The sequence below is a fragment of the Capra hircus genome, chromosome 1 (assembly GCF_001704415.2).
Source record: "Capra hircus breed San Clemente chromosome 1, ASM170441v1, whole genome shotgun sequence".
NCBI classification, from domain to species: Eukaryota; Metazoa; Chordata; class Mammalia; order Artiodactyla; family Bovidae; genus Capra; species Capra hircus.
The window spans coordinates 122025138-122041402 of record NC_030808.1 but is presented as its reverse complement, the minus strand read 5'-3'; the positions used below and the strand labels follow the sequence as shown (position 1 = coordinate 122041402).

The window sequence follows — 16265 nt, the reverse complement described above, 5'->3', positions numbered from 1 at the left end:
TGAAAGTGAAGTGAAGTCGCTCAGTCGTGTCCGACTCTCTGAGACCCTGTGGACTGTAGCCCACCAGGCTCCTCTATCCATGGGATTCTCCAGGCAAGAATACTGGAGTGGGTTGCAGAAACAAGGTAGAATTACAACTCTTTATCTCCTAAACCCATCTTTCAGTAATTATAACATCTTGTTCACCACATTTTTAGTGACTGGGCCAGTGCCTGGACCATAGTAGGGGCTTGAAAAACACCACTGAGTAAATAAATATATAATAAACAAATGTTTTGCCTATTTTCTACTTGTGAAATAAATCAGATGAAATCCCTAGTCTGTCTGAAATTGAAGATACTACAATTCAATTGGAAATTCAATAAATAGTGTTCATTTAGTTTGGATATCAGTAAACATACCTAGCAAAATAAAATCATAGCTTATTCTATCTAGATATTCTTTCAGTCCACTCCACCATCATTCTCTTCTAAACATAAATGACAAATAATAAAGAGAACAGAATCATTTTAAATTATTTTATTTTTCATAATTTTCTAACACACAGTGTTAGAAAAATGAAATTTGGCACCATGACTTAAAACTTTTTTTCAAGTTTAACCTTTAAATTAAAAACAGTAGCTACAATGAGAATATTTAAACCTCACTCAGAATAATGGTGAAAAAAATCAAGTCACAAAATTGTGTTGGGGAATTTTTTGAAAGTGGGATAAAAGAAAAGTAATAAAAACAATAAGAAGCACAAAATGGAGACTATGCTGTGAAGAGAAAAATGTGAATCACCCTCCTGAAAAAAAGAATTAGGAGGAAGACAGAGGGTAAAAGGGAAGAACAAAGGCTCACCAACTTTATTTTCCTGATATAAAATTCAAGTACTTAGAGCTTTATAAAAAAAAAAAAAAGTCATGTGTTACTATTAAATCTCAATGAAATTTTCCTTTTCCTCATTTTCTAGAATTAAAAATGACCCTGTCTTGACTTAAGGACACTTGCTGATCTTAAGTTGATGCTTGATGTACTTTTAAGAAATAGAAAGACTTGAAAGCTTTCCTAAATCTAACATCTACTTAATCTAATCCACCTTGGAAAATTTATATGAAGGAACATAAGGCTTGATTTCTAAGGAAAATGTAAAAAATAATCTAACAATCTAAACAAAAACATTTTCCACTGGATATGCACTTCAGTTGTATTTTGTGCTAAGTTTCTTGAGGAAAAACACTGTATTATATATTGTTCCTCATATTCCTTCAACAACCACCAAAAAAGGTCCCAATATAGGTGGTCAAAGAAAGTACTTATGCAATTAGTTGCATACAAATTCAGTTAGAACTCCAGTTTTCCTGCATTTCAAAACTTGAAATTTTCATTTATATCCGTTTTGTCTACATGTTGATAAATAAAATTCTTCCCTCTCTTTTAATAAGAAAATATTATTAGTCTCATTTGTCACTTGTACATCTGTACCTGAATCAACTAAAACACAAATTCGGAAAATTGTCATTATTTTCAGAGACAATAAGGCATAGAAATAAATAATTGCTTTTACATTTTTTTCCTTTCTCTTCTTCAATCTGTGTTTTAAGGCTCAGAGCAGACATTTAGAAATATCAAACAATTTTTTTAGGAAAAGTTTTTCAAATGTTTAGCCTAAAGTGAAGTTGTTCTGTGGAAGTTATTTAAATATTCCTCTCATCTTCTCAAGGACAACTTCAAAGGCATGTTCATGCCAGTCATCCATTCCAAAAGAAAATTCAATTCAATGAAAAGAAAATAACTTAGGGATCTATAAATGACACAGCGATGTATCTTGTTCCATTTTTAACAGGAAGTCCTTCATGCAGATGCGTGAGTCTCCCTGGATGCATGAAACTCCAGCCTTTCCTTGGTGACTCAATAGAGCAATTGTACCGTAGAAATTTGCATCCACCTCCCTAAAAGGATAGAGAAATAAATGTATCAACTTATTATATTTCATTTTTAATGAGTGATAAAATTCAAATGATGCTATCTAAGCAGAATCTAAAAAAAAAAAAAAAAAGATAAGGCAAAGGCCATTTCATACGTGCTGCAATTCACGGGGTCACAAAGAGTCGGACACGACTGAGTGACTGAACTGAACTGAATATAGAAAAACCATAATTACCTGAAAATCTTCTCCCACATTATTGAGTGCAATGTTGATGGTAAATGTAGAAGCATCATGATGAGGGCGAAGGGAGCGCTGTCTTTCGGGGGAGTATTTTACTACAAAATTCAAGAGTGCAAATCCCTAAAAAAAGCAAAGTAAACTAATAGATTTGCTCATCAATAAAAACATAAAATAGCACATTTGTGTAAAAACTGGTAGGAGTAGGTAGCATGGTGGGAGGATAACTACCTTAGTATAATAGCCTGCAAAGACTTTCAGTGTGACCGGTGCAATAAACTCCCGGATAAAATGAAGCCATACATTCTCCAGACCAATTTGCTTCATGTGGATATCATCAGTTGGGACATTTTCATAGCCACCAGATATACGGCTATCCTGGAAAGAGCATTCATGACATCATAAAGTGTGGTCCATGTGCAATTCACACTCACTTTGTCTTGGAAATTTTTTCAACCACAAGATCATAATAGACAATAAAAATAACAGTTCAATTATGGTGTACCATCTGCTTTAACTGCAAGACTATCAAAATAACTTAGATAACACAGCTTTGCAAATGTATCAGTGATGAAACAAAGTATTACAGAGTAAGTAGAGTGCTTTCATATTTATTTAACAGATATGTGAGGTCTAACAAGAAAATAAATACAATTGATCACCAAAGCCTTTCCATGTCCCCTTAAAAATGAATTTTTTGTTTTTTTTTGTTTTACAGTGACCCTTCAGGAAGTCTTAGCTGTTTGATGGGCATAGATTTTGTTTGTCTGCACCTTGGATTACTACCTGTCACTGCAAATAAACATTACCTGCCAATCTCCTCACTTCTATCTTGTGGCCCCCAAATTCCTTCCATGATTGCTTTTCATTTCCCTACAACCTGCCAACTTCAAGTTATTCCTCATACTTCAAACTTCTGCCTTCCTGATCAGCTGACTAGGTAGGTATATATTTGAGCAGAGGCATTAATATTCCAGAGTATTCCACTAAAATTCCTTGGTACTATAAAGAAGCTGGCATTTGTGGGTTCTCAGAGGAAAAGAAATACATTGAACTACCAACAGTAATGCCTCCTGCCAAGTCTTTGAATGTAAATACAATACTGAATTACACCAAAGGCATTCAAACAGATTCCTCCTTCCTATGTTTACACACAAAAAAATAGCTTTGGCAGTGAACCAGATAAACTTTGTTTTGGTATTTTCACTATAGCTCACTGTGAAAACACAGAGAATTAAAAAAAAAAAAATGGCCTTAGAGAAGAACAATATCACACAATAGGCCTATATGACCTTACCATCCCCAGTCAGAGGACACAGACCCTGAAGGATCACTCAGTGTAACTGGAGATGAAATTGAGGCCCAGATAGACTAAATGTTAAAAAACGATTGGCAGAATTAGATGAAAAACATAGTTCTCTTGACAGCCTTGGCTAGCCCCTTCATTGAGGTCTAGGACTAAGAGATGTAAGACAAAAAGGACAAACCTCCTCCACTTTCTCTAAATACCGATACTCCTCCTTGCCCCACATAGACATTTTAGTTCTTAATGTAAAATGACAACTTACATGATGTTTCCCACCAGACCACTGGCCATAATGCTCCATTTCTTCCACCAATTCATCACAGGCTTTTTCAGAAAATATAGGAAACCAAAAAACATCTGGACAAGGCTACGTATAAAACATGACACCACCATTAAGAGAGTAACATTTTGCGTCTTTTTATTTACAAATGTCATTTCAAAAGTAATATTCAGTATTTATCTCACTTAGATGTCTTTTTAAGAAGTTTGCCCAACAATACTGACACTACTGTTACAAACAATAGATTTTTAAAAAACAATTTCTAAGACTATTTTTTTGCATTTTAACCTCTATGAAATCAAGATGTGTTCTTAGACTCACAGTTGGCTAGGCAGCCACTGTGATAGAGCTGCTAATGACACAGGGATCTGGTCAGATATTGATTCTGTTCTCAACATGTGTGCATGTACGCATCTGTATGTGTGCAAATGCATATACACATTTAGTTGGTGTTACGTTTGTTAATCTGCCTTTTGAGACATATTTTTAAATGATACATTATGATTTGTCATTGAAATGAAATGTTATTATGTATACAGTGCCCTATGACATACAACACCTTTGCCTCAGTAAATCTAACATAGTTCTTTCAATGTGCATCATAGTTTAATTGGCAGTAATTTTTTTCCTTTCTCACAGTGAACAAAATAACAGCATCTCAGAATTAAAGGCCCTTTACATTCTCTGAAATAAGGTATTAGTAATAATTTGGAACATTAATCTAAAACAGAGTTCATTTTTGAAAGGAACCTCTTTGAGAAGTGATGTTTGGAGTCCAATTTCTTCAAAGATTAAATTTCACTGAAAGAGGCTTACACCAGAGATCTGTCAAAAATTTATTTCTGAAATGGTTATGACATTTGAGTATGCTAAAAAAAATAGCAAGACCTTAATATTATTGCTAATTTTCATTTTTCTACATGTTAAACTATATGACCTTCAAGTCTGTAAAATTGGTAATTAAGTCACATGAACTTTACCTAAAGGACAGTTTCTCTACTTTCACAACATCCTCTGCTAGAGAGTATTACATTAATAATATTCCCTACCAGAAAGTATAACAAAAATGCTCTATATATCATAGTAATTTCCAATACAAACCTGTTCAACTATATTTTCAGTGAAAATCTTTGCGTAATCTCGGTTTATATACTTTTCCTTCCAGTCCTATGGAGAAAAAAAAAAAAATGATTGCTCAGATTAAAGCAAAAACCTTTCCACGAATACTTTTAAGGAAAATATAAAGTATATGCACTTTAGAAACTGCTCAAGCAATTTATAAATGACTATGTGTAGTAGACAAAATAGAAACTTTCAGAAACTAGAGTTTATGTTTTCTAAACTTTGCCTGATTTTTTTGTATGTTTAAAACATTCTGTGAAATGCAAAGTTTTTATTTATGCAGATTTATAACTCTATTTTAAATTCTGAGTAATCTTATAGTGTCTATATTTGTATGCTATATTCTATGGATATACATGAGTTGTGTATGCTTAGTCCCTCAGTCATGTCCGACTGTAGCCCACCAGGCTCCTCTGTCTGTGGGGATTCTCCAGGTAAGGATAATGGACTGGGCTGCCATGTCCTCCTCCAGGACAGTTATACATAGGCGTAGGCAAACGTGTTTTTAAAAGTGAAAGATAGGGAAAATAATTCTAACAACAAACATTAGTAGAAATTAGCAAATTAATCAACTTGGCCTTGCTTATATACTTTTATAGTGAATTACTATAAAATAATTTTTATTTTTTTAAATATATTCAATGTATTTTCACTTTAGCTTTAGATTAGTATCAAAGAATGCTCAGTGGGGTTACTAACATTATCATAACTTTCAGTTAACTGAAATTAAGGTTTAAGACCATGTACTGAAAAATAGATCCTCTTCATATTAACTCATGAACCTCAATCTTCTCTTAACCCAATCACTGACACACCAATCACATACTAAGACACAATCTTTGTCAATATCAACTAAGGAATCTTTTTCCTGGGTTAAGTGTTTTACTTAAAAACCCAATATTTAAAGGGTATATCTTAAAATAAGATTCAATATCCATAATGATCTTTTCTTAAATATATTTAGACTGTTTAACAAAATTCTTAGTGTTCTCTTTGCAAAGTACAAATAGTAAGCCAGTAGGGAAAAACTGAGGTAAGAACTCAAAATAATTTCAATCAAAATATATTTCAAAATATATTTGTCTGAAATATATCTTTTGAGGCCACATTTAAAAAGGGTCCTGATAATTTATTTGCCATTCTTAGTTTTACATTTCTCTGCTTATATGTAACTCAGATATTTTTAGATATGGAAGAACCAAAATTATCTTCAAATTCTTTAACAAAATGAATTTATATACAGTATGTCACTGTAAGGATCAAATGACTCATTATCCCCTTTAATTGGTTCTCTGATTCCAAAATCTGGGGGGAAATTAAAAGTAAATAATCATACATAACATTTCAGAATCTTTAAAGATTTTTTTTCTTTTTTTTTTCAGAATCTTTAAAGATTTTTAAGTATTCTTTCTTGGCATCATTATAGATTTTTGAAGTTAAAGAAACAAGACTCTAAGATTTTACATTAAAGCATTAATATTAACTTTTTATTTTAGACTGTTTTCAAATATCATTGAATAAACTGACTTTATTAATTTCTTAGTAGGTCTGATAATGGGGTAATATTAAATACTTTGCTATGGGATATCCTTCATGAGACATATCAGTCAAGCTAATTTACCAAAACTAGAACAAAGCCATGGAAAGAAAACCAGTTCCAGTTTCTGATATATTCTTCGCATACTCTCCAAAGATTTAAAATCTCACACAAATATCTACATTTCAGGATATAATTGGGACATTTTTTTTCAGGAAGCTAGTATTAGCCAAGAAATCAAATAATTGTATCTCTCAAAATACCAAGAGTTCTAGTGCGAAAGTAAAATAGGTAATTCCATCCTCAACATTTTAAAAAAGAGCCCCTTTCAATTCTACTCCTGTGAAAGATGGAGATACGCTGCTAAAGTGAAACAGAAGTACTTTTAAGACAAATAAAAAAGTCAAAAGATATTCTTTTTCCAACAATAGAGTTTTAGAGACCATTAAATTTACTATTCCCCAAAGTCAACACTTCTACAAAGTAAAAGACATTTCTCATCAGGTGGACTGAGTCTTCGTAATTTAAAACTTGACTACTAGCAAGGAAAAAAAGCATAGATTTTAGAGAGTATTTTCCCTTCAATAAATGTGCCATCTTGCCTAAAGAAAACCAATTAAGACAAAAAGGAATTAATTCTTGCATGATTCAAAAATTATAGAAAGGAAATAATTTTGGACATAGTTTCTCAACTTAAGATTTTCTCTATATGCTGATTCTACTTTGCAGTTTTCTCTAGCTATCTTTAGAGTATATTTACAGAATTTTTACTTTATTTTAAAATGCATTTTCTCAAACTAAGTTCTTATATTTTCTTTCTGAAAGTCAAAATGTAATATTGTCATACATGAGCTACTCATAAACATTTTCTTCTGAAATTGAGATTGAAAATTTATTGGTGTCTTGAAATACATATAACAGAAATATTAGGAGAAATCAAAGAAACTGATAATTCCCTTATTCAAACTTAATATGCCTTTAAAAAGAAAGTTCTTAGCCAAGAAATACAATAAATAGGCCTGTGATTACATAATTAAAAACTTCTTTAAAGTCTCTTGCTGTATTTCTGTATTATTAACCTAATTGATTTATATCCATTTAGAGTTACAAAAAATAAGTAATAAATGAAGTTGAGCATGAAATACATACCACAGGATTTTCAAAAATCTGCCAGAGGTCATTGTTAAAATGGGAAATATTGTAATTAGCAGTTGATAATAGTCTTCCAAATTCATGTCTATTAGAAATGTACATAAACACACCCTATATGCCAAAAAATAATAGTATTAATAATATTGAAGGAAAATATAAGAAAATAAGTTTAACCACAGGAAAAATTTTACAAGAGATATAAATTTCAACTTTTATCTCTTATTCAGGAACATGCATTTTTATTTTTCATATAAAACATGCATAACTTAAAATAAAAGTAGAATTTGATTAATTATGAATTCAGACACCACACAAAACTAATTGATAGCACTGACACTCAACTGAAAAAAAGAAGAGGAAGAAGGACTGTTTTTGTCCCTTTCTCACTGGTCCTAGATGTAGACATCAGGGAAAAAGAATTCCTGTTTGAAAGCAGAAATATTTTTTTGATGCCAAAGTGCAATTAATTGTACCTCTTTTGGCTTCTTTTCCTTTCAAAGAAGATATCACATTTTTAAACAAAAACTCAAATGTCAATATTTTATCAGTCTATTTCATACTTTTATATTTTGATGTTTAAAGACTGAACACAGAAATTACTCCTGCATTAAGAGGCAACTAAAGAAAATCAGTTTCTCGTCCTTGCCCCAAACCTAATAAATATGGCAAACACCATTAAGGTAGGGTTGTTTCTTTTTGTACCTGTTTTAATGGTAAAAGAGTTAGTTATTAATAAAAATAAAATTAGCAAAGAGTAATCAAATCTCATTTAATCAGGATGTACTTTATACATACTCCTACCTCTTCTCTCCTTAAAAAAACAAAACAAAACAAAACTGGAGAAACTAGTGAAAGTGATTTGTATTTAACTTTTCCATCTGTCACCCATAAAATGCAAATCAGCCCGAAGAACTAAGAGTTGAATATCACACATGCCTACCCCCAACACACAAAATACACGCTCACATATACAAATTCAGAACCAGTAAATACCAACAGTTTACACCAAGCTAAATGAAAAGAAGACTCTTAAAGAAAATTTACTTTAGGCAATATACAGTATCTAGTATTTAAAGTAAATAAACAAAATAAAAGTAAATAAAAATAACACCTTTGGGGGGCTGAGCATTTGGAATGTTTCCGGAGTAGGGGAGTCTTTTTCCCTTTGTAAAGTCTAAAATGAAGAGAAGGATTGGGTAAGTTGACCTGCACATCCACTCTCTCGGGTATTCTTAGGTAAATAAAAATAGCAGCCCTTGAGAAAAAGCTGACATTCTGAAATGTCCTTCACAGACAACATGCAGAACAAGCAAAGCTTACAGTGCACATAAAGAAACAACTCCAGCCCTTTTTTTGTTTTTCTGTTGGTCAAACATAAATCCAAGCTCATTCCTTAGTAACAGAGTTTTCATTAGACAAAGAAAAAAAAAAAAAGTGTAAGAGAGGCCATTCCAGGGTGCGCTGTTGAGTCAAATTAGCCAAACATGAGCACAAATTACAATCACAAGTACTGAGTACATTCAGTGTAACAATGGACAAAAGTTTGTAGGAAAAACAAACATATTCAAGTAATACATGCCTTACTAGACTAGTAAAAAGTACTTGCCAACTTTCCTGATTTTTCCATAAACATATTTGCTTATACAAATTTGAATAAAATAACCCAATCATTTCTAAAACATAAAACCATATAAGTATGTTTTAAGACACACTTATACATTTTGAAAAACAATTTTCTACAATCACTTCAAGTTTTATAATGAAAATATATTATAGACTATTGATGCATCAATTTTTTACATAAACAGACTACATATTTTAATCCTTCTCCCAGTTTAGTGTAAGGAACCTATTTTCTCAAAGTATGGGATTAATAATGACAGAGAAATATTGGATATTGACTTTAGGACAAGAGTGTGTTTTTCTTAAATATGTAAATCATCATTTCACCCAGGCTTCATCTATTAAGTTTAATTAGGTCAGATTTTTAAGTACAGAATTTCAAATTAAAGACAAATTCTTAAAAATGCAAAGTTGATTTGTAACCAATCTATCCTTACGATTGAATATCTTATTGTTGCCTGTGAGTTAGCCTAAGCCAAACTTTTTTCCAGTTGTTTCTGCAGGTGTTGCACAGGCAAATTATTCTCCATAATCGCTCCCAATATTTCAATACAGAACCAAAAAAATTGGCTAGCACTTACAAATTAGAAAGAAAAGGGCATCAAAACAAATGACACATCAACTGGTAAAGCAAGCCATCTTACAGAGACATTCAAGCAAGCCATCATCATATTCCCTACCATTTCTCTAGCATTTCGGCAAAGAGCCATATCAGGATCCAGTTTATCACGAACAAAATAGTTCCTTTCATTCATCTCTGATCGGAGGGTCTTTCCTTTAATTAAGTACACGTTAGCCATGTATGGGACATTCCATATCCCTCTGAAAGTAAAGATAAGACATTCCAAAATACCACAAATACAAAATATTTAAAGTTTTATTTTTATGGTTTTAAAATAAATGCCTTGCATGTTTAAAATTTTGCATATATAAACTATGGAGTCAAGTTACACACAGATAGAAACACATTTCATGATATCTGACATATGTACACACACATATACATGAGAGCATTTGGTAGACACTACATGAGTGAGCGAGTGAGTGAAAGTCGCTCAGTCGTGTCCGGCTCTTTGTGACCCCATGGACAGTACAGTCCATGAAATTCTCCACTCTTCTCAAAGTGGGTAGCCTTTCCCTTCTCCAGGGGATCTTCCCAACCCAGGGATCAAGCCTAGGCCTCCTGCATTGCAGGCAGATTCTTTACCAGCTGAGCCACAAGGGAAGTCCAAGAATACTGGAGTGGATAGCCTATCCCTTCTCCAGAGGATTTTTCCCAACCCAGATTATGAGCTATATCAGTTATCTCCCTATAAACTTCATTTTAAAGTTGATATGTTTGGCATTTTAGCTGTCATCCCTCACTTTGTTGATCAGTTAGAGTACAATATCCTGATGGGCATTTATGATTAAGCACTTCAATAGCAAAAACATCACATCCAGCTCACACTGGCTTCCCAGAACACTGAGCTTCCCTTCCCAAGTCTACACTCAGTGACCACATTGGAAGCTTGAAATCAGCCATAGCAGATGTATTCAGAAGACAAAGATGGGCAAAACTACAAACCAGGGCATCTTCAACCCCAAGAATCAGTTATTAGATATTTACCAGCACACCACTGAACACAGCCTAAAATTCTCTTAAAAATTCAGTCTTTTGAAAGTCATTAGAAAGAAAAGAAAGAAGAAAGTGAAGTCGCTCAGTCGTGTCCAACTCTTTGCAACCCCATAGACTGTAGCCTGCCAGGCTCTTCTCTCCATGGCATTCTCCAGGCAGGAATACTGGAGTGGGTTGCCATTTCCTTCTCCAGGGGATCTTCCCAACCTAGGGATTGAACCCGGATCTCCCGCATTGCAGGCAGATGCTTTAACCTGTCATTAAGCTATCTCAATTATCTGTAGAAAAAGGAAGATATAAACATAGCTTGAAGTACACAAGTGATGGAAGACACTGTTTATTTCATCCTTCTTTCTTTCCCACACTTGTCTGCTTACTCTGAACATGACTCATTTTCTAAAAACAACAAAACAGAGGTTTCACTTGAAGGGATATGTTTTGCTTTCACAGAACAGAAAGGGAAAATTCTGACCAAGGAAACGTAGTCAGAGATTGAAAGCAATATATATATATATACTATCATTTTGTCTTACTAGAGGAGCTTCAGAGGAAATGTTCAATCAAAAATAAATAGTATGCCCACTGAATTCAGAAATTTATCATTGGTATGGTAAAGAGTAGACTGTTTCATACACACACACACACACACACACACACACACACGTTATAAGATGTCATTCTTTCATGCATCTCTTATATATATGGTACATTCTTCTATTAACTAAATCAAAAGCCTCTACTTTATTCTTTTCCTTTAGACAATGACAGGAAGTTGAGCTAAAACAGTTTAAATGAAATAAGTGTTTTCTATTTCTGTGAAGCCTTATTTCTGCCATACCCACAGACAACATTAGGCATATGGTCTATACAAATCACCCCAGAAACTATTAAAGTACTTTGAAACAACAGAATATGATTTTAATAGTATTTTCTCAGCTTTCATGCTTCTTAACTGTAGCTAACAAAAGACTTTATCACATTTGTATCATTCAAATTAACTATTACTGTTCTCATGCCTATTATAATTTTCACAAGCAAAACATCTCTTCACAACTCAACTTTTCAACAAAAACTGTATGTTTTTTTTTTTTAAACGTTAACCCTCTTTAATTGAGCTGATGTATCTGAGAAATTAGGCAAAGCACTTAATATCTCAGTCACTCTGGTTCAAGTCAGCTGTTTGAACAAAAGGATGGCATTCTTCTCTGTTTTAACCTTAGCAAAAAGCTAATTCAAATGTGATCATCCTTTAGTTTAAAAAAAATCAACTTCTGTGTCTGAAATAAGTATAAATAATGCACATACTTGTTAGCAAGTATATTCTTTTTAGACTCTAGAAAATGGAAATCATACGGAGAAGAAACTTCTCTTCAAAGCAGAATACCAGCTATATCAAACAGAAATTCTTCGAAAGGAAGTGATGGAAGGTTTAGTTGTTGGTGTTTTTGTTGACTCATTTATAAATTTTATAAGCTATCAAACAACGTTCATCCTGGCCACTAAATAAACTAGCTAAATGAATTTCCCTTTCCAAACTTTAAAGAATAGTACTCTTCTAACAACTATAAGATGACTACCCATGGTAATCATACACTATCTTTTAGTCTTTACCACAACTGAGTGTGTGCTTTTGAAGATTTACAACATTAAGAACAATTTTTAAAATATTAGTTTTATACTAGTATTGCAGGATCACAAGTGGTCTCCAGGGTCTTCACATTTCCATTTAACATAAAGGAAAGAGATTAAAAAATGTTTGAAAACTCAATATAATATTATAAAATCATATCTTTACATAAAGATATTTCACATGAAAAGATCAAATCAAGTAACTTACACTCTATTCCCTTGAACAATATCCACATAATCTTCGGATCGAGCATAGTATCCATCAGGACTCAAGGCCCCCCAGAAGTTGGACCACAGTTTTCCATGACGAGTTACAAGAGGAGCAATGATCTTCCTGAGGAGAGAGAAACAAATTCAGGTGATTATCCATTTTTTAACTGCCACAAAATTATGTGTTTGGGGCTTAACATGACACAGAAAACAATAAACTTTATTTAACACATATTCAGTTAGTCCAAAAAACTAAAATAAAATAGAGAGGAATTTCCTCCCTTCACTTTTCCTTAAACAAGTACATTGCTGATTTTCAATCATGCTTGGTAAAAAGACTAATAAAAGAGAAAAAGTAATTGAAAATGTGAATGAAAGTATAAAAATAATTTTTAAAAGGACCATACTTACATCCAATAAAAGTATAACTACCTTAATCATTTATTTTAAATATTTCAAAAATTATATTCAATGAAATCAAATACTTTCATTGTTATTAGGCAGACATAACAGTCCCTAGTACATTAAGGTATCTCATAAATATTTGTTGAATAAAAAAATTTATGAAGATGGGCTGAGATATTTGTAAACAGGCCAGTTTTCCTAAAGTTGAGTCCTGCCTGAATTACTTTAAAGTATGCTGCAATTTTTTTTTAACTTTTATAACGGGTTGTACTAGCCCTGGCAACGTTGAACATTTTTCTGGTTTTTGACTACTTTAGAAAACAAAATAGAATAGCACTGTCTCACTATTTCCCAGGAAAGAATTCCCTTTGAGACAAGAATGTGTTACAAATTCAAAACATGTCAGATTTCTTCTTAAAGAAATCTAATTTATAATGCATCAGCATTTTTCAAAGGAAGTAACAAATTCTGAAATTCCACTAGAATTAACAAAAATGAACTAAATTGTAATAGTGTGACACAATTTTGAAGAAAATCTCACACAGCTCCTCCAAGAGGAAGGTAATAGACCAACTATCTCCACAAAAAAACCATTTCACAACACTCCAATCTTGTGAAGACCAGGTGTGTCGTTCCTTTACCTACGTAAAAGTAACACAGAGCCTACAAATACACTTTATTAAAAAGTTTGTAGTTTATTTTTCCTGGTTCCTATTAGAATAAAATGTTAACCAGATATATCTATAATCTGCTTTGGTGGAATACCCAAAACATTGGAAATAAAAACATAAATTAGGATCTACATATTATGTTAATTTAAGGAATGATCAGAAGCAACAGTTAGAACTGGACATGGAACAACAGACTGGTTCTAAATAGGAAAAGGAGTATGTCAAGGCTGTATATTGTCACCCTGCTTATTTAACTTACATGCAGAGTACATCATGAGAAACGCTGAGCTGGAAGAAGCACAAGCTGGAATCAAGATTGCCAGGAGAAATAGCAATAACCTCAGATATGCAGATGATACCACCCTTATGGCAGAAAGTGAAGAGGAACTAAAAAGCCTCTTGATGAGGGTGAAAGTGGAGAGTGAAAAAGTTGGTGTAAAGCTCAACATTCAGAAAATGAAGATCATGGCATCTGGTCCCATCACTTCATGGGAAATTGATGGGAAAACAGTGGAAACAGTGTCAGACTTTATTTTGGGGGGCTCCAAAATCACTGCAGTTGGTGACTGCAGCCATAAAATTAAAAGATGCTTACTCCTTGGAAGAAAAGTTATGACCAACCTAGATAGCATATTCAAAAGCAGAGACATTACTTTGCCAACAAAGGTCCATCTAGTCAAGGCTATGGTTTTTCCAGTGGTCATGTATGGATGTGAGAGTTGGACTGTGAAGAAAGCTAAGCACCGAAGAATTGCTGCTTTTGAACTGTGGTTTTGGAGAAGTCTTGAGAGTCCCTTGGACTGCAAGGAGATCCAACCAGTCCATTCTGAAGGAGATCAGCTCTGGATGTTCTTTTTGGAGAGAATGATGTTAAAGCTGAAACTCCAGTACTTTGGCCACCTCATGCGAAGAGTTTACTCACTGGAAAAGACTCTGATGCTGGGAGGGATTGGGGACAGGAGGAAAAGGGGACAACAGAGCATGTGATGGCTGGATGGCATTGCCGACTCGATGGACTTGAGTTTGAGGGAACTCCGGGAGTTGGTGATGGCCAGGGAGGCCTGATGTGCTGCGATTCATGGGGTCGCAGAGAGTCGGACACGACTGAGCAACTAAACTGAACTGAACTGAACTGAAGGAATGATAGTTCAAGATAACTAATAAGATCAAACACTTAATAGAAAGAAATCTTAATTACAATCTTAGCTGCCTGAAAGAGCTGGGCAACGAGACAATGAAAGTGAAAATCCATCTGCTGTGTGCCTCAGTGTTTTTGAGTATAGAATTCTAAGATTAATACTGAGCAGCCTTAGATTTTGAATAACTGAATTCTCAAATTGACAAATTATACATAGGATGGGTTAATAGAGGACAGTAGACATCTTACATTCAAAACAGCAATTTTAACATTTCTCTGCTAACCATTCTATTTGTTAAGAAAAATAATTGTGTTAATATTTGTGAACATACATAGATTAATACCTGGCACTTAAGCACTCATTAAAGGTGGGTTATTAGTGGAAATATTAATACTAGTAATACTATTACTGGGCTTCCCTGGTGATTCAGATGGTAAAGAATCCACCTGCAGTGCAGGAGACCCAGTTCAATTCTGGTCAGGAAGATTCTTTGGAGAAGAGAATAGCTACCCACTCCAGTATTCTTAGTTGGAGAATCCGATAGACAGAGGAGCCTGGCTGGCTATATATAGTCCATGGGGCTGTGAAGAATCAGACATGACTGAGAGACTAACACCTTCACTTTTTTTTTCACTTTGAATACTAGTGTTAGCAGTAATAAATAAAATAAAGGTTAAATCACTATAAGCTGGCATGCTGCTGCTGCTAAGTCACTTCAGTTGTGTCCAACTCTGTGCAACCCCAGAGATGGCAGCCCACCAGGCTCCACCATCCCTGGGATTCTCCAGGCAAGAACACTGGAGTGTGTTGCCATTTCCTTCTCCAATGCATGAAACTGATAAGTAAAAGTGAAGTCACTCAGTCGTGTCCGAGTCTTCGCAACCCCATGGACTGCAGCCTACCAGGGTCCTCCATCCATGGGATTTTCCAGGCAAGAGTACTGGAGTGGGTTGCCATTGCTGGTATAGATGGTACCATTTTCTCACTTCAATTTGGCTAAATAAAAACAGGTACTGTCTAATGATAATTAGTTCAGGACTAAATAAAATCACAGATCAGTCTGTGGAGTAATGTGCACCTCTGAAATTTCTTTCAAATTCTAAGAACTTCCAACTCTGCTTGTAATAACTTTTTAGGTCTGAAGTTTTATGAAATTCTATTTTAAAAATATCTTTAGAAAATAAAGCAATTCCATATGTTACAGATAGATCACAATTTCATCTAGTTTAAAAAAATAGGCCAAATATAGTTAATAAACATTACATTTGTGATTGTAAGATATTTAATACATCTAAATTTTCATTGGGTTATTTTCTATTTGACTTCTCTAAAAAATACAAATTATTAGAATTGAAAGTTGTAGAAAATAACCTCTTGTGAGTTTCCTCAGTTTGCTAAACACAGATAAGTAATTACAGCATGTC

At 33.6% G+C, this 16265-nt stretch overlaps 1 protein-coding gene across 2 annotated transcripts in view; it reads right to left on the bottom strand.

Moving 5' to 3' along the window:
- PLOD2 (procollagen-lysine,2-oxoglutarate 5-dioxygenase 2) overlaps positions 506-16265 on the bottom strand; it is a 118859-nt gene continuing 103099 nt past the window's right edge. The window contains exons 12-20 of one of the 2 annotated variants that reach the window (XM_018049191.1): positions 12625-12750; positions 9850-9991; positions 8658-8720; positions 7544-7657; positions 4837-4902; positions 3718-3822; positions 2381-2527; positions 2147-2272; positions 506-1934 (exon numbers count right to left, since the gene is read on the bottom strand). In XM_018049191.1, coding sequence (XP_017904680.1) covers positions 1779-1934; positions 2147-2272; positions 2381-2527; positions 3718-3822; positions 4837-4902; positions 7544-7657; positions 8658-8720; positions 9850-9991; positions 12625-12750 — 1045 coding nt within the window. In that variant the 3' untranslated portion in view covers positions 506-1778. The remainder of the gene's footprint in view (positions 1935-2146; positions 2273-2380; positions 2528-3717; positions 3823-4836; positions 4903-7543; positions 7658-8657; positions 8721-9849; positions 9992-12624; positions 12751-16265) is intronic. The other variant, XM_018049202.1, reaches the window with a different exon arrangement.